General features: G+C 36.9%; 1 protein-coding gene across 12 annotated transcripts in view; it reads left to right on the plus strand.

Annotated features, from left to right (window-relative positions):
- Positions 1 to 25,858, plus strand: part of LOC145668327 (transmembrane protein 245) — an 81,125-nt gene that overhangs the window by 952 nt on the left and 54,315 nt on the right. For all 12 annotated transcript variants that reach the window (XR_014128013.1, XR_014128014.1, XR_014128015.1 and 9 more), the window contains exons 2-5: positions 5,925 to 6,153; positions 14,365 to 14,426; positions 15,893 to 16,220; positions 19,185 to 19,309. Coding sequence is in view for 7 of the 12 variants with exons in the window: in XM_081736067.1 (XP_081592193.1) it covers positions 5,925 to 6,153; positions 14,365 to 14,426; positions 15,893 to 16,220; positions 19,185 to 19,309 (744 nt within the window). In the remaining 5 variants the exon portion in view is untranslated. The remainder of the gene's footprint in view (positions 1 to 5,924; positions 6,154 to 14,364; positions 14,427 to 15,892; positions 16,221 to 19,184; positions 19,310 to 25,858) is intronic.

Consider the following 25,858-nt stretch of genomic DNA (forward strand, 5'->3'; position numbering starts at 1 on the left):
ATGTTGAGGGTGCCACCAAAAATAATTTCCAAAAGTACAATTCTTTCACCAATAATCTGAGCACTTTCTAGTCTCTTGGCGCCTGACTTCAGCTGATAACAGACTTGTAATATGCCTGCAAATTTGCATGCCATAAGTAATATATGTGGAGACTTATATGGCATTAAAACGATTATTCGTGAGATAAACACACCAATCTGTATTATATGACACAATCAAGTTAGCATTCCATCTAGGTCATATCTAAAAGTAGCAGAAAACAATCGTGTTTTGATTATCAACTACTGGGTGTTTACATATCAAAATTAAAGGCATTTATTCCGAAGTTGGGCGTCCGCTTTCGCCACGTTTTTTCGCTGTCATCTCGTTTCCACATTTTCTGCAATTTGTTATTAGGTTCATTAATCCGTGCTCTTCACAAACTTTTAAAAGATTTTGCTCGTTATTAACGTATTGTTTCACAAATGTTCAAACTGTTACTTCATTGCCCTTGTACATTCGCCATGTTGATAACATAAATGCTCGTTACTTTCCCACAATGCAACTGTTTAGTTAGCTTGCGCCAAATAGTTCCCTCCGCTCGCGGTATAGTCCCATGTTTATAACCGCTTATATATAACAAACAAACAGATTTTTCGAGACCCTTATATATTATCAAGCACACAAACGATCAAAGTATCCATATCTTTCCTGTAAATTTTAAAAATTTTGCTGGAAACGGACGCCCAACTTTGGAACTTAACCCAAATTAAATGTCAGCTGCTTTGAAGGGTGGTGTTTAATGTTGACATGTATAGTGTTATCTCGTGACTTACTAGAGAACCATGTCTGCTGTAGGATCTGATATTTTGAGGTCTCCGTTCGAAAATGTTTTAAATTTTGTGCCACAGGGACATGAGAAAGAAAGCATTCCATCTATTCTGGTTCAGGGCAGTGCGAAGCTGGAGGAACCGCGTCCATAGGAACCAGGTGCGCCATTGACGGTGGATATGCGGGATTGAGTATAGCCCGCTCCCCCCAGTGATTTTTAACGAATCATAGTGATTCTAACGATTCATATTAGTTCATAATGAATCGGAATCGCATGTTATAAAGATTTAAGATGTAAATCTTGTGGTAAGGAAGCTTTAGTATAAGTAGTAGTAGCAGTAGCGGTAGTAGTAATAGTAGTAGTAGTAGTGGTGGTGGTGGTATTTAGTAGCAATAGTAGTAGTAATACTAGTAGTAGGAACGGGTTAGAAGCCCCGCAGGGGTTGATTGGGTTCTGTTCTTTATATAAGTAGTAGTAGTAGTAGTACCGGAAGTAGTAGTAGTAGTAGTAGTAGTGACTCTTCCAGTTCCGGTGACAAAGAACTGGGGGGAGCGGGCTATACACAAGCCGATATGCGCGTAACGGAGCGCAAATATAAAAAAAAAGTCGCCCTAGTCTCTTTCAGATGGTCGAAACAAGCTATGTTTGTATGACAACTGCATAGTTAAAATCCACACTTCTTACGCTGTTTCTGTGTTCACAGGTGAATTATGTATTCTCCATTTGCAAATTTCTTAATCTTTTTTTTTTTTTTTTTTTTTCGTTTTGATTTAATAGATTTTGCCCGTAAATTTTCAAAAATATTCCCGTCTTCTTAATCTGTGCCAAGAAAGATGAGCGGGACAATTTCGGCAAGGTTCTAGAACACAGGTTCCCCTTCCCACTTAGCTGTAATAAAGACAAATAATGTGCCCTGCGGGGCTCCAACCTGCCTTCACTCGCTAGCGCTCGCTCGGCAATACTATGTGATTATTTTTTTGTACGTTGGTACAGAAAAGAAACAAATTAGCTATTAATCTATAGGGGGGCGCCTGTGTTCTAGAACCTTCCCGACAATTTCATATACTCCTATAATTTCTAAAATTGGTCATGTAAATTATTATGTTCCAAAATACGTAGTAAAATCTACAGGAACTAGCACTTCTTGTAAGTCTTGCTGGGTATTTTATGATCATGATTATTAGTTAATGAGGTGAAAACGATGTAAATAAAAGACTTACTAAACCATCTTAACAGAACCTGATGTCCGTAATCAAACACTGTAAGCATAATACTAAAATAATTTGTCGTTTTGAGGGAATCTTTGGCTAAATCTAATCTTTCTCCAAGAATGTATCGTCTTCGGCATGTAATACTCAAGAATGTGGAATATTTACTTTTGGCAAAATTTTACTTAGTTCATTCAATAACTTGATTCGTTAGGAATTCATTCAATGGTAATATTATTAGTATTATACAGCTAAACCTAATCTAATCTAACATTCTGTGCACTTAGGTTGAATTGTAAACGTCCATTGGGTGCGAAGGTCCCTGGTTCGATCTCTGGTAATTTGAGTTGGTGGTCGGGATAGTGTTCTTCCGTTTTTTTCTCGCACACTTTCTTTCCCACAATTCTTTCATATAATAATTCACTTTCATTAACCATCTTGTCATTTATCCTAAGGCCATGAGCATGATACGTAAAACTGTTAATAGTAAACTTATTAGAAATATGCTCTATGCCTTATATATCAAAGACTTCAGTAAAACTTATTCACTGTTTGATTTAACCATTTTCAGTGGCCCTGCGCTAGCGTAGTTGCTAACTCTCTCTCTCTTTGGCGCGACCGGTCCCAGGTTTGATTCCAAATGGAGACACTCGGTCGGAAAGGTCTAAAGGTACTTCAGGACAACCATCTTCATGAGAGGTTTTTCCTAGATTTTTCTCATTCATAGTGGGCAAATGCATGGATAGTACCTAATATAAAGGTCCCAGACACGTTCGTCCTTTTACTTTACTTTCTTTTTTTCACTTTCCCGTTTCGTGGGATCACTGACAGAAGTCAATCCTCATTCTTAACTGCTAAAATAGCCGTAGAGAGCAAACCGCAAGCCCAGAAATGTAATTCTTAATTCCGCTGTTTAATTATCGTAACTCCTGTTTTTCAAGAGCTTTCATATATATATATATATAAATCCGGGATATCATGCACATTGTTCTATAAACAATGTTCTCTTCGCTCAGAACCTCTGCAGATTTTAGATGACTTGCTCGCTCCTTCATTATAGTCATGTACCTTTTGCTTCGGAACTACTATCGTCCTTGCGTATGTAATTAAGTTTGGTTCATATTCTGTCCTAGGTTGATAAGTCAGTACTGCTGCTTTCCGTTGCATAATTTCTTCTTTCATTTGTACTGTTTGGCTTAACTGCATTAATACGATATCTATGAACTTTCATTATTGTTTCGTTGTACATCAACTTTGAAGATACTACGAGCCAATCTTTTAATTATTATACATTTTATAAACTTGCGTATTCCTCCAACGAAGGTTTTTTTTTTTTTTTTTAATTTATTTATTTATATCCTGGCTATCACTTCAGATGTCAAGATATCTGTTTTGTTATTTATGTCAAGATGTTTTGTGTGTTATTAGATTTGGGCATGTATACCTCGATAAACAAAACAAAACAAAATAAATAAAAAATGACCCCCGTATCTATTGCAAGTCCAAAGTAATGGCATGTCAAAATCACACTTCTGACACTTTTTGCGGAAACATTGCTTTATGAAAATGAGGCTTATTCTGACTATAATTAACGTAGAACTGTCAAACAAGGACCATTATAAAGCTGAAATGCTGGCTTTCCAACGATATATAACACTTGACCTTTGGCTTAATTTTTAAAATTTCACCTCGAACTATAATATTTGATCTTGAATTGTGACAGAGGTATTTTTCGATTTTCGCCAAATTTTTGTACAAAGATGCTATATACATGTAGAAAAGGACCACTTCCATCCCTAGAAGTTGTTGTTACTGTATTTTGATACATTAATCATAAGCTTCTATGGTGTGTAACACAAAGAAAGAAATCTTGGTCTGCCAATTGCATTTAATTCAAGTGGGTCAGAGCACCTCGTGGTAACCTAGTTACATTTATTCTCGTTTTTAAGTAATGTGCGTATTGCGCCAAATTGTATTATTATTATTATTTTGTATTTTTGTGTTTTCCACATTGAAAGCAAGTTAGCTTTACTTTTGCCGCCAACGAACTAGGCTTGTTGGTCTTATTTTCAAATATAGAGAAGAAACCTAAGAGGAAGAGAAACAGAGAGGCGATTGGGACAAGAAATTTTTTCCGTTTAGAGGTGGCATCCAGTCAATGGGTTAACAAATACTCTTCCACAATGACAGCGCCCAACGAAATATTGGAAGAAATTTAAAAACAATGGAAAAATTATGAATTTGGCCAAAGAAATGGGAGGAAGAAACACTAACTAACTCACTCTATGGCCTATGGAACCCGGAGGTTCAATGCCGCGTTCACAAAAGCTCTCCACTGACTTCTATCCTTAGCTAATTGGATCCAGTTTCTACTTGGTATTCCTATCTCTGCGAGATCCATCTTAATATTGTCCTCCCATCTGCGCCTAGGTCTTCCTAATGGTCGCTTTCCGATGGGTCTTCCAGTCAAGACTTTGAAAGCGTTTCTACTTTCTTCCATTCTAGCTATATGACCTGCCCACCTGAACCTCCTGACGACCCTAACAATGTTGGGTAAACCGTATAAATTATGTAGTTCCTCGATATGAAGTTTCCGCCATTCCCCATTCCCGTTCCTTTTGGGTCCGAATATTCGTCTCAGGATCTTGTTCTCAAATACTTTCAGTCGATGTTCTTCCCTCAGAGTAAGCGACCATGTTTCGCAACCATACAGAAGAAACTCTAGTGTTTGTATATATATCATATAGGTGTTCCGCCAGCATTGGCAGGTCACTTGCCGCAACTGGGAAGCTTCCATGTTTCACAGTCTTCTTCTAATTTCTTCGTTTTCGCGTATGACTTTTCTGTTTTGTTATCGTCCATTAATTGTAATCTCCTTCGCCCCTCCCTCTCTTTCCTACCACTATACTCTGTACCACGTCTTTCGTGATACAGTTTCTTCGTAGTCAATGTCCCAACCAATTTCTTTTCCTCTTCTTAATAATTTCTAAAATCGCTCTTTTCTTCCCCACAATATCTAAGACCCTCTCATTCGTTTTCCGGTCAATCCATAATTCTCACCATTCTTCTCCACACCCGCATTTCGAAACCTTCCAGTCTTTTTTTCATCATATTTGAGTAGTGTCCATGTTTCTGACCCATACAGAACAATACTCCACACGAAGCAGAAGCATTTTATGAGTCTTTTTCTCACCTCTTTGTTCAAGGTCCACAAAATAATGTTTTCTTCCTCCTAAAGGCTTCTTTCGCCATTCCTATCCTAATGTATATAGGGCGTTTTTTCTATAGATATTGTCTCTACTTTGTTATCACTTTCAGTTCTTTGAGAGAGGAGGGTAGGGGTGGAATGAATTAAGAAATTTGTGCATAAGGATCACCTCTTTTTCTTCCAGATGTGAATAATGGGACTTAAATTTGTCTTATAATCGGCTCAAGGTACTGGAATAGAACGGAGATGTATGTTGAAGCGAACAGGCAAGAGTACTTAAATCAAACGTATCCGTGAGTTGTCTCTTGAGGGAAGTAACATCAGTTTAAAAAAAAAAAAAAAAAAATGTATATAAACTAAAACCGAACCAACTGTTTTTTAACGTACAAAATAATATAATATTGTTGACGGATTGAGCAGCTGTAGTTTTTCAGTCACACCGAAAAAGTCGACAGTGATTTGACGAAGCCGATTGTAGAACTTTTTTTTAGACGCTTATGAGTAAAATTCAAACTTAAATTCTTCAAGATAAACTTCAATTCAACCAATCTTAAAAATGACCACATTAAATGACCCACTCGGCTAATCTACTTTATTACCCATAGATAAAATAACCAAGAGATTGTTTATTTTAAGATTTTCTGTAATTTCATTACAAGAAGTGATTACTAACAACAGTAACAATTAATTGTTTCAGCTAGCGACTCTTCTAATTGGTTATCTCATCGTTCTTGGAATGTACTGGAAACCTGAAATGTCAAAAGAGTTCAGCGTGGCTTCTACCTTCATCTGGATGACCATTGCTTCGTGTTCAGCGGCGTTAGCAGGATCTCTTCAATTGCCCATATTTTTTGCAATACTATTGCTTTTTGTTGCTGGATTCTTTGTTGAAGTGTGGGACACATACAACACAGCATGTCAATTGGGTGAGTGTTTTAAAATTATTATATATACCACTAGTAAATTCCTAAATCTTGTGAATTCCAAGCCTACTTTACTTAGATTAGTCAGTTGAAGACGAATCTACCTATGTAACTTTAGTAGATTAAACTATAGCCGCACAAACCTACATTTGCACCCTGCAGATTAGTATTGTAAGAATGCAAAGGGTAAAATAAGAAAAGCTTCAGTTCTAGTGCAAAATGTAGACAGGAGAAGTATGGATTTGTTGTTTAATGATGGATAATAAAAGAAAAGTCATCATAGACTTACGGTACAAAGAAATAGTTACAGGATTTCGACATTCCACGAAGTCGTGACATGCCCAGTAGTCTGGTAGGTAATTCGATGCCTATAACTCGGTGGCTCTGGTAAAGCGCTTACTTCTGGTGCGAGGTATCCACCGTGGTTTGATCCCAGATTACGTAAGTTTGTTCTGGATAAAATCGTGTTCGAGGTTTTTTCGAGGTTCTCCCGTTCTCATTCCGTCTCTTTTATAATCATTCACTTTCACTAATCATCCCTTTCCTTCATAATCATTCACCTTCACTAATCATCCAGGGTTCCCACATTCTGCAAAATCAGGGAAATCATACATTTTGCGTAAAATGTCATGGAAGGTCGGGGATCGGAAATGTGCAAGTGCCACGCTCCTTTTTTCAATGTAACTTTGTTTCCTCGCTATCAGTTGTTCAGATTGACATGTGAAGAGGACCACAATGATAGAGCGTTCACATAATGTCAATGCAGTGTTGCTATTTCATGCTGAGGAAGTAAAGTACTCCGTGTGTATGTGGGTGGGTGGGTGTGGGTGTCATCAGATAGGCTTACCTGTCGAAACTTTTTGCTGGGCACAATCAAGAAGATTGAGGAAAGGAGCCCTCTGAAGTACAAACTGGTACGTGCTCTGTCAGCATTGTACCCCAGGCTACAAAAGTACAATCCAGAACTTGTTCAAACTAGGATGAAACGCATCCTACAAACTTTACATGAGCATAACAGAATATTTGATTCTGTAGCTGAGAAAGCAAAGTGTCAATTTATGTCTTTCAATACTGAAATTCGGGGGTCTCATGACTTCAGAGGATACGAAGAGAAGACGGGCAGCATCAGGTTAGATGACTTCTTTGCAAAGGTAATGTCTAAGAGACAAGAATATTCTGATTTGTGGAATGTGAAAATATTTTATTTTATCCCACGACATTGTTTCAATGGAAGGCGGGTTCTTAGTCAATAATACACTTATTGTAGAAAACCAAATTGAAGATTCTCTGGTAGCACAAAGGAGGGTGCATGATGCAATTATGTACTATGGAGGTGTAGAATCTCTTCGTGTTGATCGAAGAATGCTTACCCCACAGCTATGCTATGATAGAACATACCCCACATCTTCCCATTTATATTCAAGAATTCATGCCAGGGGAAACAAGAATTTGTGTTAGGGAATGTCAGGGAAATCGATCTTCACTTTTTTGTGGAAACCCTGTCATCCGTTTCCTTCATTATCGTTCATTTTCAGTAATCATCCGTTTCTTTCATTCACTTTCATTAATCATCTGTTTCATTTACCTAAAGGGCATAAGTGTGGGCATATTTAAAGATCCCATTACATTTTTGTGGTAATTCTTGCTCTCTTATGCCCAATCTCCAACATGATATCCTCCAAAATAATAGCTGATAAACGTTTGCATTACCCTTTATGCAGTCCAGGTATACCCATTGTAATTATACCATGTCTGATGAACTGAAATTAATTCCATGAAAGGAATTGTTGTGAGGAATAGAAAGTCAACTACTCATCATCGTCTACAGCACCGCATGTTGAACGATTGATATCTCAGTGGAACAAAAGTTGTTTAATCTAGTTACATAGATTGCCCCGTTTGCAATTCATTGTCCCAAACGTAAGTGTAAATTAGATGAGATCAATAAAGTGTTAGAGACTTATTTTAAATTTTCCTATTTTATCTTAGACCGTACAGCGGATAAGCATTACTCGTTTATGGGCCGCGGTGGCTCAGTGGTAGAGCGTTCACCTCTGGTGCATGGGGTTCCGGGTTCGATCCCGGCTCTCACCAAGTGAACTTTGTGGTGACAAACACCGTGTGCGTGGGTTTTCTCGGGGCTCTCCCGTTTCCTTCCACTTTCTTCATTCCACCATTTCATTTATTTCTCATTAAAAGAATCATCACCGTTTCCCTTAGCCTAGCCGGCATAACCGTGGGACGTAAAACTCAAAAATTTCATTTCATTTTTCATTACTCGTTAATTTTTACCCCCTTTTCATAATCATTCCATTAATTAATTCATATATACTTTTAAGTTTCTATCCATCTGTTTCAACTTACAGAGCATAATCGTACATCTTCAAGAGTTCTTCAAGTTACAATAAATGGTACTCAAATTGGCTCTGAAACTCCAAAGATTCGAGTAATTATGGAGATAGATATCCATTTTTGCTGCTGACATTCCATTGCTCCTTGCGTAATTTCACGCACATACAGAGAAGTATTCTTTATAAGATGCGTAAATATTACTTGAATAGTAGTCTCCATTCCGAATTACTTAAAAGAAAAAAATATTTAAACAAGTATCCACTTCTGGTGGCGAATCATACACTGACTTTTTAAAAGTAGCTTTAGCAAAATTCTCTCAATTTTTGTATTGTCACAGAGGAATACGCATTCTAAAATATATCCTTAATAGTAGGAGAGCTAGGTCAGCCCCCAATGGACCCCCCCAGGACTAAATGAAACTAGTATTTTTAGAAGCTTCAAACATCCGTGAATCAGATTAAGATATTAACACAAAAAAAAAAAAGTGTTCCGAAGAGTGAAAATTCAAGATGGCCGCCAGCCGAAACATCCTTTTCGTATAAAGTAACTGTTTTCTTCAAAAATTTACAGAACGAAAATTAACAATAGTAGAATTATAAAACATACCTCGTTTTGTTTGATATATAACAAGTAATTAAGAGCATATACTGTTGTCCCCATAGAACAACAGAAGAAAAAGAAGAAGAAATATTAGAAATATTCATTTTTTCCCATTCCTTTGAGTTTCCCTTTTCGCTTACAGAGACAGCACAGTTACTTGGAGGTCACATTTATTACCAAAATATTCTATCATGTATCCTCCTCCGACGTACCAAAATCTATGAGTAACACTTGATTAGTTACGGAGAAAAAAAAAATCTTATACGAAGTAAAGCAAATCCTGGCGAAACCCTTGAATTTACAGATTTTTTAATATAAAAACACAGTTCGTTTATCTTCATTTTAAGACAATATACACATAATTGAAACATATTTAAATGTCTAAAAGAATGGTTTCCTTCTCAAGATAACTTCTTTCTTAGCACATGAATCATAGGTTGGACTGGCAGTACAAAACAACAAACAGTATCTAGTTTCCCACGATTCATATCAATAACCGCACTGGCGCAAATCCCGTGGAGATGAGGGGGATATGTCTCCCAATCTTGAAATTGGAGGAGGGACTGCCCCTCCCAATAATTCGATTTGACATGTGTTTTTTGGGGAGAAATGTGATGATTTGTGTCTAACTGCCACTTCATCTATATCGTCTGATATATAATATACAACAGGTTCACCTAAGAAATCAGATTCATCTACCGTAATATGAGTCTCATCACCCCCCCCCCCCCAGAATAAGCCTCAAATCTGCCCCAGAATGTTGAAAACAACTCTGCTCCTCCCTGATTCTCCACATCACTGTTTTTCAACTTCATAAGTATTTTAAACATCGCTTAAATATATCTATATATATATATCTATATCTATCTATCTATCTATCTATCTATCTATCTAACTATATATATATATATATATATATATATATATATATATATATATATATATATATATATAAGAACGGTCTTCCCCTCCCCCAACCCTCAATGTTGGAGATAGATTTGCGTTGCTGAGTAGCCGGACAGTCACCAACTTGCCTAACAACTGTTGACAGTTACCTGTCAATCGCAGAGCCTATCACGGAGTACAATGTTGTGAAAGAACTTAAACGGTGTGAAGAAGCTACAGCAGAGGGGGGTCAACTGTACACTACCACAACACTTGATCTAGGGATGTGTATGAAAGCACTACCAATTAAATGGAGCAATCCAGAAGAATATAAAAATCGTATAGTGTTTGTTGGAGCCTTTCATACGATAAAGAACTACTTAAATATGATTGGCCCCAAGATGGAAGGATCAGGTTACTTCGACATAATATTAGAAGCCAATTTAATCTCTGCCGGCTGCCTAAATTGTTTCCTTAATGGGAAAAGCTACAACAAATCTATGTGGTGCTGGAAAAGATAGTGTAGCATTGGAACGTATACTTTTTGACGTGTGTCTGCCCCCCCCCCCAAGAAAAAAACCCAACGAGATTTTGAACAGTCGTTTACTTGAAGCTCTAGTAAAACTTGCAGTGCCGTCAATCTTGACACAGTTCTCCAAGATCCTATTATCCAACGTCATATGAAAGATTACATTCTCTTTCAAGAGAAGGTTAGAAATGGTGAAACCGGGAAACTAAGTTCTGGTTAAGCTTTATAGACCATGCTTGACTTGTGTTCATGCTGTTGTATGCAGTTACGACAAACAATTTTAGTCCTTTTCATAAATGTATGGAAGATATGGCCGTTCTAATTTCCAGTTTTGGTTGCCACAATTATGCAAATCACCTTACATGGTTTGATGTATTCCTTGCAAACATCGAAACTACTCACCCAGCAGCAACTCAGATGTTGAATAAAGGGGCAACTTCAGTAGCTTGCTCATTCATTCCAGGGAACAGATATTCTGTTGATATGACTATGGAGGAAGCATTCATGAGATTTGTTAAATCTCGTATTTGCTCTGGTGGAGCTGGACTCAGTGGCATCATGGTCAACTATGGTGCTTACTAACCTTAGATCCGTACAACTTCTGAAAGAAGCAGTTATTATGAAATGACACTGGAAATGACTAGTATGGTTCTCGGTGAAGACACTAAAAAACTGCAAACATTGTGAACTTTCGTCATCAGAAATTTGTGGAAGTGAGGTTGCAGTTCAGCGTGTAATGGAAACACTACAAGGTTTTGTTAATCCGTATAGAGTTGCTGATAAAGAGAATTTGTACAGAATTTCATCTGCTGCTGCTCTTCCTTCAGATATTGCATGCGATATTCTGACTACTGAAGAAGCAGAGAAACGAGAGAAAAAGAGATTTCTACGGGAAAGGCTTCACGTTGAAGGTGGTAAGGATAAACCCAAGTAAAACTTCTTTGACACTTTACCACTACTTAATCTAAAATCCATGTCAACAAAAATAGTGATCAAGTTGAAAGCATCCGATGGGCTACTTATAAAATAACAAAGAACAGCGTGATGTTGCTTTCAAAATACTTGTTAAATCTCAGCTTGAGGAGGTAAGCATTGATGAGCTTATGACATATTGTAGAACCCTGTTTCTCACAGTCAGAACACACCTAAATATTCATGGCGAAAACAAACAACAGCAAAATAGTGCGATATCTTACTAGAGGTGTCCTAGATGCTGCATATCCTCCTCTTACAGAGGAAACATTTTTCATAGAAGATGGCAATGCCCAGTTTTATGCAATGAAGAATCTGCCACCAACGTTTGGGGAAATTTGTCTCAAAGTTCTGGATTTCCACAGCCGTAAAGCATATGTAATATTTTCAACTGATATTTACGTGGAGAGTTCTATAAAATCTCAAGAACGTCTGCGTCATGGATGTAGTGAAAAACTATTACTTCAAGAAACTAAAACCAAAAAGATCCCTTGCTATTTTATTAGTATACTGGAAATGGACGAAACAGACGACTCCTGAATAATTTCCGATATTGCAAGGAAATTTGGCAAAGTTTTTTGTGATGCTCTTTTGGGATTGCATTGCTTCACTGGTGAAGATTGCAACTGCGCTTTTAAGAGGAAATGTAAAGTGATACCTTTGAAGAAAATGGAGAAGAAAGACACGTTTGCTGCTTTAGGAAACCAAATGGGATGTTTCTGAAGCACTAACAGTCCAATGAAATAAATTTACTTCCTTGATGTATGGATACTCTTCCTTGAAAGACAATGATGAAGTTCGGATGTTTATGTTAAAGAAAATGGTTTGTAAATATAAATTGGTAACATGTGCTTCCAACGTGGATCTCTCCAAGTTGCCACCATGCAAACGTTCTCTACTTCCACATATCAAACGTGTAAATTACAGATATCGTATATCGAAGCAATCACACACACCAAATCCAGACACTTCAAGCCTAATTCTATCTAGTTGGCAAACTTGTGATAAGTTTTTAGAACTGGTGTGGTCAGAGGGCCCTCTATACCGTTTTACCTGTATAGTGAACATTTTGGGTTCGGATAGCAGTACTCATACTTTAGGTACTGATGATGGAAACGATGATAATGTTGATCTCCTGTCAGTAGGCAGCTTATCAGATATTTCAGATGATTCAGAAGATGAGTGCGAAGTTTGATAGGCCGTATTGCGATCGTATAGCGACGTCTTGCGATTGCGGCGTATTGCGAAGTCTTAAACATGTATCATTACATAAACATCAAAACCAGTGAGACCTTACAAATATGTGTAAACTAATGTTTTTAATTATTATACGTAAAGTTACAATGCAACGTGCCATAGAAATAATTCTAAAGTGCTTTTCATTCAACATTCAGTATTTTGGAAATGTATTGAAACATGTTCATTTAACTACTTGATATGGCAGCGTCATTTATTTTTGTCATTATATAATCGGATTATTATATTAGTTATGTATCATTTACCGCGTATCACTCCACATTTCCTTTCTGTAAATGTTTTATCAATTGTAATTCAAACAATGTATTATTTTCACGGACTTGCATATCAAACTTGTAAATAATACCGTATATTAGTTTCAGTAGTAGTTAGAAATCTTCAATAGCTCCTTTCCAATTAACAAATTCTTGTCCACAATAAAAGATAATCTAATTAATCAATGTAGAGTATTACAAATATAGAGTATCTTGAATATCTTAATATCTATGTAATGCACCATTATCCATTTCCGTATCTGAAAAATTTGTAATAATTTTAATGTTACAAAACGGATCTAAATCATATGGTTGGAACATTTTCAAGGTGATCTTGGGAAGGAGACTATATTTTAAGAAATTGGAATATATTTGAATCATTTATGCATTGTCTTATACATAAGATAAACGAACCTTTTTATATATATATTTTTCTTCTGTAAATTCAGAAGGTAATCTTGAAAAGGAAACCAGTCTTTTAGAAATTTAAATATGTTTGAACCAGGTATATATTGTCTTACAATTAAAATAAACAAACTTTTTTTATAAGATTATTTTTCTGTAAATTCAGAAGGTGTGAATGTGAATGAAAGAAACAATTCATTGGAATTTTTAATATGTTTCAGTAGTGTGTATATATTGTCTTAAAACGAAGATAAACATACTGTTTTATATATATATATCTGTAAATTCAATGGTTTCGCCAGGATTTGCTTTACTTCGTATAAGTTTTTTTTTTTTTTTTCTCCGTAACTAATCATAGATTTTGGTACGTCGGAGGAGGATGCATGATAGAATATTTTGGTAATAAATTTGACTTCCAAGTAAACGTGCTGTCTCTGTAAGTGAAAAGAGAAACTCAAAGGAATGGGAAAAAATGAATATTTCTGATATTTCTTCTTCTTTTTCTTCTAAACCTAAACATATATGGGAACAAAAGTTATATGCTCTTAATTACTTGTTATATACCAAACAAAACGAGGTATGTTTTGTAATTCTACTATTGTTAATTTTCGTTCTGTAAATTTTTGAAGAAAACAGTTACTTTATACGTAAAGGATGTTGCGGCTGGCGGCCATCTTGAATTTTCACTCTTCGGAACACTTTTTTTTTTTTTTTTTTCGTGTTAACGTCTTAAATCTGATTCACGGATGTTTGAAGCTTCTGAAAATAAAAGTTTCATGTAGTCCTGGAGGGGAGGGGGGTTCCATTGGGGGCTAACCTAGCTCCTCCTCTATTCAAGAACATTAAAAGTACAAAAGTGTAGAAAGATAAATGTAGCTGTTAGTGATGAATCTCATTAAAAACAGAACACTTGTGGTCATGGAGTCATTTGTAAAGTAAAACAAAATCTTTTTCTTCCAGGTGCACCACTGACCTTTATGGAATCCGTCAGATCTACAGTCTCAAATCGTTCCCTTCCTCAGGTGAGTTATTTACTGTTCTTGAAACGCAGTGTAGTTAAAAGGCCACAAGAAGAACTAAGTATAGCGCAATAAGAAAGTGGATCATATTGAGGTCTCGAGGAGAAAGCCTATTATGTCAGGCTGAATCCCAACATTTGCCTGGTGTCAATGAGGGAAACCCAGAAAGATCTCACTCAGGATGGCTCCCCTGAAAAGCTTTTACACTTGTTCGACCTAGTATCCATACCGGGAATCGAACATTTACGCATTGGTTTAAATGACATAACTATAAGGTGTAAAACTAAGTAAAGGAATTAACAAACAGTGAATCCACAATTTCAAGACTGAATTCATACTCGGATTACCTTTTCCTAGTCAGTCACTTGAACAAGCCAGACAGTATGATTTAACCAAATTAGAATTTTGACAATTTGTTTACTTAAATAACCTTTAAGTAGTAATGTGATATTTGATGGTTGACACTGTAGGATACATATCAAATGAATAACAAGAACCCACCTCTGTATCTGATGAAGAACTTCCTGGTTATTCGTGAATATGTTGATATGCTTATTGACAGGGCTGGAAAAATCGTGGTCGCTATGGCGACTGAAAATACAAACCTGGCACTTTTTCTTTTTTTTTTCTTTTTTTTTACCTGCTAGTAATTATAATATTTATGTGCTTGGATGAATGAAAAACAAAATACAAAAAAAAAAAAAAAATCGTTATAAAAAGCTCAAAAGTTTTCTTTTTACCATGAATCTGAACACGAATGTCCCATCATTAAAGGATTTTGATCCATTCAGAAAAGTGGATAATTGGTACTTCAGTGCTCAAACTGCAAGATATGTTCATTTATATAAAATATGCACTGGCCATTTTGTAAAACTTTACTTATATCGCCTTCAGTTGTGTTATTTTTTATGGTTAGCGTTAAGACTGAGGTAAGCTTGCACTCTCTATACTAGTAACTATAATTTAAAGCTAAAAATGTAGGCCAATGTATCAAATTTGATCTGTGGCTAGAATTGGCGCCTAGATGAGAAAAAAAAAATTCGAGCATGTTTAGTCGTATATGAATTATGTGTCTTAATTGTTCTTCGTAGATTGAGCGACCGAAAGTGAGAACAGGAACAGCTCTTGAAATCGTATCCCTGGAATAAATGCCTAGGTACCTTATCACTGTAAGGTTAGTTATATTTAGTTTAGGGATGGCCAGATTTTTCCGGAAAATTTATTTTTCGGAATCGGAAATTTCACTTTCCGGAATTTTTCCGATTTTACTGTCCGGTTTCTGGAAAGTAAAAATTCCGGAATTGACCATCTCTAATTTATTTAATGAAATCAATTATTTGATTGATTAAAGTTTAAGCATTTAATTAAGAGAAATGTATGCCACACATTTTCTTATTTTTTACTAATTTTATTGCTATAATTCTCTGATTTAAATTGTTAGTTTGAGTAGTATATTTTATTCATTATAGGGAGACGACGCTGGTGAAATTGAAGAAATCGAAAGGACGACAGAGTTTGCTGAAGGAGAAGTGAATGACGATGATGTGACAGTCAGTGACAAACTACCGAAAGTCGATTCGCTGCCTGTGCGTCGTCCCGTTCTTACGAAATCCTTTCCATCAAGTACATCAGCAGCTTCTTTAAAAGCCTGTGGAAAGCTTGAACCCATAGCCATCGACCCTAATAAATTTTTATATGCTGTATTTTGGGGATGTGTTATAATTGAAATTTGGAAGCATATTTGGTTATTGCATCTGTTGCCAATCCCAGTAGGATACTACGTTATAAAGCATGCAGGTGAGCTTGTCAATATACCCGTAGCAATTAACTTCGTGAAGATTAATTATACAATCATGTTCAAAGACAGCTTAAACTTCCATCATTGCAAGTTATTGATTAAATTACTTCCAGCATTGCAATGATGGCTCCAGAGATATGAAAAGCAGAAGTCTTTGCTTGTTGCAATCGTACATATGAATGAGTAAGGGTATTGATATCTTCTGAATATATTATTTTCGGTAAATAAATCATTGGATAAGGAGGGAAGAAGTATTAAGAAAGTAGCTGAAGTATGTCATTTTTATTTATTTTATTTTTTAAGCTATTATATACAGGGTGAACTATAAGTCACTTGACAAAGTCCATTTATAGTGAGATTTATCGACTATGAAATTATTACAAGTTGTGTCATAATATTAGGTTATCTAAATCAAGTGTTCAAAGTATCGTCCATGATTTTCCATGCACGAATTACATCTTTGAAGCTCAGGAGAACAAATTACATCACTGATATTTTGGATGATAGAGAAGGTTGCTCATAACAAAAATTATCTATTTTCATTGGCACCCTAAAACGACACACTTAACTGCTGTTATGTTTCACCTCTGTGTACGCTTCTGGTTACACTCGGGCTTGTACTTGAAAACAGTATCAGTTGAGCACTATCATGGATGGAATTAAAAGTGGCAGCTTTCTGGGAGGAGAGTTCATTTGTGGACTGTTCGCCACACATTATAACTACTCAGCATTCATCATCTGACTATGTGTCCAACAAGCCCCTTGCTGTATGCGATCAGACGGAAATTGTGATGAGAACAGGCCCCGGTCTGCTCGAACTCCTAATACAGTGCACGCCATTAAGAGGTCAGTAATACAGAACAATCCACCTACGCAGAAAAATTAGGCCACGCGACAGTTTTGAAAGCGCGTCACATAGCATGCGGACACTGCCTTACAGAGCGCTATATCCAGAAGAGGTTTACAAACGCCAGATAGTTATATGAAACATACCTCGCAGGGGACAAATGGAAATGAATCTATACTCTGGATGAGGGGTGGGTCTACCTAGATGAGACCAACAGAGTTCAATCCATTTTCTACCTCAAACAGACCAAGAGCCATTCTGACTATGCAGCAGTGCGAGAAAAAGTTTTCCAAGGGATTTCTGATGGTGGCAAATATTGCAGTCGACAAACGCTGCCACTCTTTGAAGAGCCTTTCAGCACTAAAGCTAAGGCAACTTACTTCCAGGAGAACGTTATGGACCCTGTGTATGACATACAAGATGAGACCACAAATGTATGGATCAACATGAACAAGGCATCCAACCATACCCTTTAATTATCCCAGGCTCTCTACGCAAGGAAGACGGGAATTCGATGATCTAATTTTCGTTCATCCTTGAGAAATCCCTAGACGCCTCACAAATGGACTACTATGGTTTTGAACTCCTTAGACAGACACTTGCTCGACGACATCCCCTTACCATGCATGGTTTTTGGAAAGTTGTCAAAGCAGTTGGGGAGATAGTCCCTTTTCGTTTTACTCAGAAGTTTGCTACAGTGGAAATTTCGCTGACGAGCGATCCTTCGGAACTGTGACCGTATAATCGAATACAATCTGGTGAAGAAAGGAATTTACGAACCGAGTAAGTAGTTCAAATTTGGTTGTTTTTTTATAGTGAGCAACCTTCTATAAGTTGTCAAGTTCAGAAGTAAGATTTTTTTTTTTTTTTTTTAAATGAAGGATAAGCTTTATCTTTTATTAAACTCCAGACAGAATACTGCACAAATAACAATCACACTGTGTTAGTTGTGGTAATGTAACCACCACCTTTGAAGTTAAAATACGCGTCCATCATCCTTTGAAACTTTTTACTCATTGTAAACTTATCTACTTACGTTAGAAATATAACAAAATTTAAATCCTTTATAAAATCACTTCTTACAATGTATTGTCCCCAAACTGCTATAACGTATTGTTTAAATCAATCCACTACTACTATTTTAGTCAATTAAAAACTGAATAACTGGTAGCTAGTGTCAAGCGACTTACGGCCTACCCTGTATATTATAAAGATAAATGAAAATGCAGAAATCTTACGGAACAATGATATTTCAATAAAAAAAAAAAAAGTGCACTTACCTTATTAACATTATTATATATTTTGTTTTGCAATTTCCTATGAATTAGTGACAACTTAATTTAAAGTACGTGAAATAACCACGCAATGCTTTGAAGATCCTTGGAGTCTTCAGCATGACGTTAGATATTAAACTATATTTCAAGATGGTTTGAAAAGAGAATACAGTATGCCTTCAAACATTTTATATGATCATATAAGTATATTTTGATATTTTAACCGTTAAGTCAGCACTCAATCTTGCTGATCAAATAAAGTTAAAACATATTTACAAGTAAATGTTTAAAAATGGAAAATGCACGTTTTCTGGAACTACATTAATTGCGACCCCACTGAATAAGTGAGCAAACAACCCGACATGTCCAATCTATTAACCTATGTATACGCAATCTGCTCATTGTGCTTTGTGTGCCGTTACAGTCACATCTCTTCGTTAGATCGTATTTGCGCCTGTCCTGTTATCACTCTGGTGTGAATAGTGTTCAATAGTTTTTCTCTTGAATTGTTTTATATTCATGTATCCTTCGCGTTTTCTATACACTGCATTTTGTGGCTTAAAATGGAAGAATTGGTTGCTAGGAAAACAATGATTTCAGTAACTTCAGAATTAAATCAAGATGGTTGGTTTGGTTCAAGATGGAGATTAAATATGTTAAATAAACCGTTATACTGTTCCTAATTACTTTTAAAAATATATTTTATTTTATTTTCAAATATTCTTTTGTTTAGCGCATCTTATTAGTAGTCAAGTGTTAGTAAAATCACATTTTAAAAGTGATCACAATGTCAGCAAATCTCAGCACTATTTTATATATACTAGTGATTGTTTTGGTAACAGGATCTTACTTCGGCGTATGGAGCGCTGTTTCATACCATTATCAACATGCCATGGATCGTGCATACAGGTGGTACTCTGAAAGAAGAGATGCCTTAACACCTGTTCCTGTGAGGGGAATGTTACGAGTAAGTAGTTAAGAGGGATTTTTTAGTATTTTCTTGTAGAGTAACGCAATGTGAATATATCTTTGTACTCTGTCATTTACGTGACAATTATCTTGTTTTTTTTTTTTTTTTATCCTCTTACCAGATAAGTAGTGCCCCCCTTTATTTTGACAGGGGTTTAACTGAGTGAATTGAGTCAAGTAAAGTGCCAGAATGGAGAAGATTGAGATGATAGCGGTCATCAAATACAGGGTTTGTCCGCCTCTGGTGCTAGGGGTCTCGGGTTCAAACCCTGCTCCCGCCAAATGAACTTTGTGGTGGGCAAACACCGTGTGCGTGGGTTTTCTCGGGGTTCTCCCGTTTCCTCCCACTTTCTTCATTCCACCATTTCATTCATTACTCATTATCACCGTCTCCTTTAGCCTAACCGGCATAACCGTGGGACGTAAAATTCAAAATTTCATTTCATTTCATTCAGGGTTTGTCCGGAAAGTAATAGGACTGAGTCGATTTAAAAAAAAAAATTATTGAGCCAATCGTTACAATTCTTTAAAAACTTTCAAAATAGGCTCCTTCTGCGTCGATGCAGCGCTACCAGCGCGATATCCAAGCATTGAAGGCGTCACGGAAGTCATTCTCCGGAATAGCCTTGAGAGCCGCGGTGCAAGCTGCTTGGATCCCCTCTTTCGTCTCAAAATGCTTGCCTTTCAACGGGCGTTTCAGGCGAGGGAACAAAAAGAAGTCCGGGGGCCACATTTGGGCTGTAGGGCTGCTGCGGAAGCGTTGGGATACCGGCCTTGGTCAGGTAGCTGTTCACAAGAAAGGCGGTGTGAGCCGGGGCGTTGTCGTGGTACAGCTTCCAGTCGGCTCCGATGTTTGGTCGGACCCGATTGACCCTTCCTTTGAGTCTCTTGAGCACTTCCACGTAAAACTTGGCGTTGGCGGTTTGTCCAGGAGGAACAAATTCATGATGGACGATGCCTTTGATGTCAAAAAAGACAATGAGCATCGTTTTCAGTTTGGATTTGCTCATTCTTCCCTTTTTTGGACGAGGAGACTCGGAAGATTGCCTCTTTGTCTCAGGATCATACTCAAAGATCCATGATTCGTCACCTGTGATTACGTTATTCAAAAATTGGGGGTCACTTTCACACATGTTCAAATTTTCTTGGCACAATTCCACTCGCCGCAATTGCTAGTCGTCAGTGAGCACTTTTGGGACAATCTTCGCGCACACCTTGCGCATGTTCAAATGCTCCGTCACAATTTCATAAACCACAGTTTTTGGTAAATTTAACATCTGGGCAATTAAACGAATACTTAGTCGACGGTCTGAGTTCAAAACTTCGCGCACACGAGTCACATTGTCGGTGTTTGTCGAAGTCGAAGGTCTTCCAGCACGGTCTTCATCGGCGACCTCTTCCCGGCCCTCCGAAAAGGCCTTGTGCCACCGAAACACACCACTTCTTGCTAAAGCATCATCTGGGTAAGCCTGCTTGATAATATCAAACGTCTCTGTCGCAGATTTACCGAGTTTAACACAGAATTTAATCGCGTACCTCTGCTGTAACGAACGCTGCATTTTCGGCTTGCACCACTCACAGAAACACGTCGGGCGAAAAAGCCTGTCCTGACTCTCCGTGTGCTAGGAGACAACTGACCAGCCGCTCGTTCGTTAGCTAGGAACGTCCTCTACCGGATCCAGTCGGTGCGCGCACGCTCCGAAGTACAGTCATGGCGGAATAAAATCAGTCCTATTACTTCCCGGACAAACCCTGTATTTTGTAAAGAAGGAGTGGCCGGTATCCAAAATTCTTGAGGACTTGGTAGATACAGTGGGGAACTCTTCTCCATCATATAGCATGGCGAAGAAACGGTATTGTGAATTCAAGTGTTGTGGGGAGTTGTGAGAATGAACATGCAGGCGGAGCTGTTAAAACTGTCATGACGTCTGACGAAAACATCAACAAATTTCACGAAATAGTGCTGCAGTATCGTCAAAGTACTATCCGTTACGTCGCTGAGCTGTGTCGCCTCTCATATGGCACTGTAAGCCCATAATTGCTTAAGTTTTACTAATGGGAAAACATTCTGCAAGATGGGTTCCTCGAAACCTCTCCGCAAATCAGAAGCGATCCGAGAGATCATCAGTCGCGAACTCTTGACAAGCTTTCTGCTGACACACACAAACACACACGATTTTTTTTTTTTTTTCGTTTGTAACTATGGATGAAACGGGTGCATCACTTTGACCCAGAGACTACAACAACGCATGAAGTAGGAATATTCCCATTCTTCACCAACAAAAAGTTTAAAGTTCAATCGTAATTCGAAAAAGTAATGGTCTCAATTTTGTGGGATTACAGGGACGTTCTTCTTGTGGACTATCTACAAAAAGGTCATACCAACACTGGGATCTACTACAGTGGCCTAATCAAGATATTATGTGATTCAATCAAAAAATAAAGTGAGATGTTGATCTGTGGTGTGCTTTTGCACCAGGACAATGCGTTTGTGCACATGTCACGCATTGTGAGGGCTTTTATCGCAGATGCATCGTTTGAATTAATTCCTAACCTCTCTGTTCATAGATTTTGTCTCCAGTGACTTCCATTTGTTCAAACATTAGGATAATTTGCGTGGTTTGAAATGTTTTGCTGATTCAGAGGTGATAGCAACTATAGACTCATGGTTGGTGGACCAGTCGGTTCTCTCTCTCTCTCTCTCTCTCTCTCTCTCTCGCACACACACACTCTCAAGGTCCAGGGATTGTAACTCCCGATCGGAGAAGTGCATTGCTGTTGCAGGGAATTAAAAAACAAAGTGCTACTTTTTCCATGTTAGGATCGGATAAATCTAATCTCCTAATCTCCTTGTAACTATACAGGTGGTTAAGTATTAACTACAATTGGCGTGTCAGTAATTGAAATTCAGCATAAGAAAGCTTCAAAAAATATACAAAATCAATAATGCATTGTGAGGTATCGTCTCCCGCCTCTGTGGACAGTAAATTGTCAAGTCTTCTGCTCTCATCTATGTACTGTATTAAAAGGGTGAAAAGGGGGCTGCTTTAGGAATAAATTAAATATAAGGATGTAGAAAACTCGTAAAATTACTTTACTCACTAAGTAAGTGAAAAATCCATCAGATATTGTTTAACTACGGTTATTTACTCTTGTATTATTGTCTTTCATATGGTTTAAAATTGAATTTTATCAGGTGGTAATAATTACACCAATTATGTATATTCAAATTGTTAAACTCTCATTTACAAATAAGCTATATAACATACGACGAGAGAGTAAATAATAGCAATTCAACATATATCTGCTTGATTTTTGAAATACTTAGTAAGGAAATTAATTTTACGACTATCTTCTTAATCTAATATATATCTAAGACAATTTTCCTTTCTCCTAGTACATACCTCATAAAAGTTAGTACAGAAGTGTCGAAAATTTGCTGTTCAATAATAATAATAATAATAATAATAATATCTGACAAAGTAAACGGTATTGATTTTGACCCATAGTCATTTCGGTGGATTACAAAAATTAGAATGTGCACAAAAGTTTTCATTATTTGTTATTTTAATGTTTGGATTTTTACATTCATGCCATTGTGAAATTATATTGCATAAATATACGTTTTAAATATTCCATATCTCATCACAGTTTCAATTTAATTTATAGTGTGACAAGGGGAAAGGAGGCATGGTGGTGTTTCACCTTATGCGAGAAGTCACTGGCTTCATCCCCAGCTATTCACGTTTATGGTGGACAGCATCGCATCCATTGGTTGTTTTTCGGGGTTCCCCGTTTCCTTCATTCTTATTCAACCACTTATTTCGTAATCATTCACTTACCTTAAAAAGCATAACCCTGGAACATAAAATTATAAATTTCATTTCATTTATAGTGGAATAACAAACAAACAATTTGATTAATATTTCAAATATAGATAGATACATTAATGTTGACTACTTACAATATATTTTAGTGTGATATGCATTGAAGAAAAATAAACAGGATGGATAGTGTGATGTACAAGAAGAAACATATATACTTTTACGTCTTTGATAAGATTATTACTGTACTAATATGTACTCAGATAATGTCTGGCACATATTTATCAAATGAACAACTCAGTAACCTGATTCACACACCGTAATGCTTCAATGAAATGCAGTGTTGAGATAATTTAAGAGAGGCAATCCATTCTAAATGATCAAGCATGTGCCGCTCGACCATCTCCAAAAAATCTAATTTTTTCATGAATGTTTATCCTATATCAGGGTACTTCAAAACCACAGTTAATTAGTTTTTACAACATCCCATGTCGACGCAACGGCTGCCGCCATTTTGCGTTTTTTTTTTTTTTTTTCGATTTTGGGCGTTTACGTTGTTTTGAATATCTCAGCATGTATTTGTCCTAACATATCGAAAATTGCTGGACGTCTCCAACTCGTACAGAGCTAGACTTTGTTCTCTTAACATTTTTGCCTAAAACCACTTGAAGGGGGTGAAATCAGTGTCTGTAGTACCAACATTTTTGGACATTGAAAACATGTTTGCGAACAGGAAACAGCTGACGTAGAGGTCTGAATTTATGTGTGCATGTTGTCCGCGGACATAAGTTAATACACACTAATTTACAGACCTGTAGCTGCTCCCAAAGGTCTGAAAAAAATCGTAAAGTTGGGAAATTATGCCAATTTAACATATTTCACTGTCCAGTATCTCCAATGGGCCTGGGTAGAAAAATCTGAAATTTTGGGAATAGTTAGTCCTTTAGTATACCATAACTCACAACAAAGCGCGTTTTGTGTTTTTGAGCAGAAGGGGGTCAAAGAAATTTACAGGCCTATAAATTTTTGTGTGTTAATTTATGACCCCGAAATACATGCACTCACAAATTCAGACCTCTACGTAAGTTGTTTCCTCTTCCCAAACATGTTTTCAATGTCCAAAAAAGATTTTACGAACAAAACATCTCCTAGAGTATGACGTCATTACTTAATACTTTGACCCCCTTCTGCTCAAAAACACAAAACGCGTTTCGTTGTGTGTTATAGTATACTAAAGGACTAACTATTACCAAAATTTCAGATTTTTTAATTTTTTTTTTTTAATCCAGGCCCATTGGAGATATTGGACAGTGAAATAAGTCTAAATTGGCATAATTCCCCAACTTTACGATTTTTTTCAGACCTTTGGGAGCAGCTACAGGTCTGCAAATTTTTGTATATTAACTTATGACCCCGGACTACATGCACACACAAATTCGGACTTCTATATCTGTTGTTTCCACTTCCCAAACATGTTTACAATGTCCAAAAATGTTGCTATTGTAGGCCCTGATTTCACCCCCTTCAAATCGTTTTAGGCAAAAATGTTAAGAGCTCAAAATTTTAGTTCTGCACGAGTTGGAGACGCCCAGCAATTTTCAATTTTTTAGGACAAATACATGCTGAGATATTCGAAACAACGTAAACGCCTAAAATCGAAAAAACGCAAAATGGCGGCAGCCGTTGTGTCGCCATGGGATGTTGTGTAAAATAATTAATTGTGGTTTTGAAGTACCCTGATATAGGATAAACATTCATGATAAAAATAGAGTTTTTTGAAAAGGTCGAGCGGCAATTTTTTTTTTCGATTACTTTGCATGGATTGGCCCAAGATAAAGTTACCGTTAAATAACGTTGTTATTAATATATATTTAATGTATAATAAGTAAGTAGTAAGATGTAAAGAGAACATCACAAAGAAGTTAAGGCAATGAACATTGGTTTATATTTTGTGTGTAAAAAAATGGATTTAAAGTGAGTCATGTAATTTTAGATTGTAAAGCAGAATTTTCAGAAGCAGCGTGCTTATTTCGGAAATTATCTCAATATTGACCTTCAAAGAAACATTATGGATATGTGAATCAGGTTAGCGAGTTCTTACTATAGTAGCAATTTAATTGTAACAAAATTCACAACAGTAACATTTTAGAAACATGTGTCAGTTCACTTAAAATTATCTAACTTTATGTCCACCCTTCCATCTCAAATTGTCGTGGAGCTCCTCCGTGGCTAAGCGGTTAGCGTATGCGCCTTTGGCTTGGGAGGCCCGGGTTCGATTCCCGGCGGGAGTTCATGTGGTTCGGATTCCACGTTAATCAGTAGGTCCACGTCTCATATAGCCTCGCTGCTGAAAAGGGACGTTAAACTCAAAATCAACTCAACTCAACTCAAATTGTCGTGGAACTTGGTACATAGCGCTTATAGGGAACTCGTCCGAAGTTTCCTCATTTTTTTTTTCTTTCTTTAAACAAAGCTCTTTTTTTTTTTAACTTTATTTTGTCAAGTCTTTGAGAGACCGTGCTTGAAGGTTTTGTGAATGATATTGTATAAGAACGGAATGATATATCACACTTTTAGGCAAGGGGGCATGGTGGCCCAATGATAGAGCAGTCACCTCTACTGTGAAGGCTCCCTGGTTCGATTCTAGGCCGTGTGAATTTGTTGTTGGTAACTTCGTGTTCATGGGTTTTTCACGGTTCTTCCGTTTCCTCCTACATTCTCAC

This window comes from Thermobia domestica, chromosome 13, assembly GCF_964235325.1.
Source record: "Thermobia domestica chromosome 13, izTheDome1.hap1.1, whole genome shotgun sequence".
Taxonomy (NCBI): Eukaryota; Metazoa; Arthropoda; class Insecta; order Zygentoma; family Lepismatidae; genus Thermobia; species Thermobia domestica.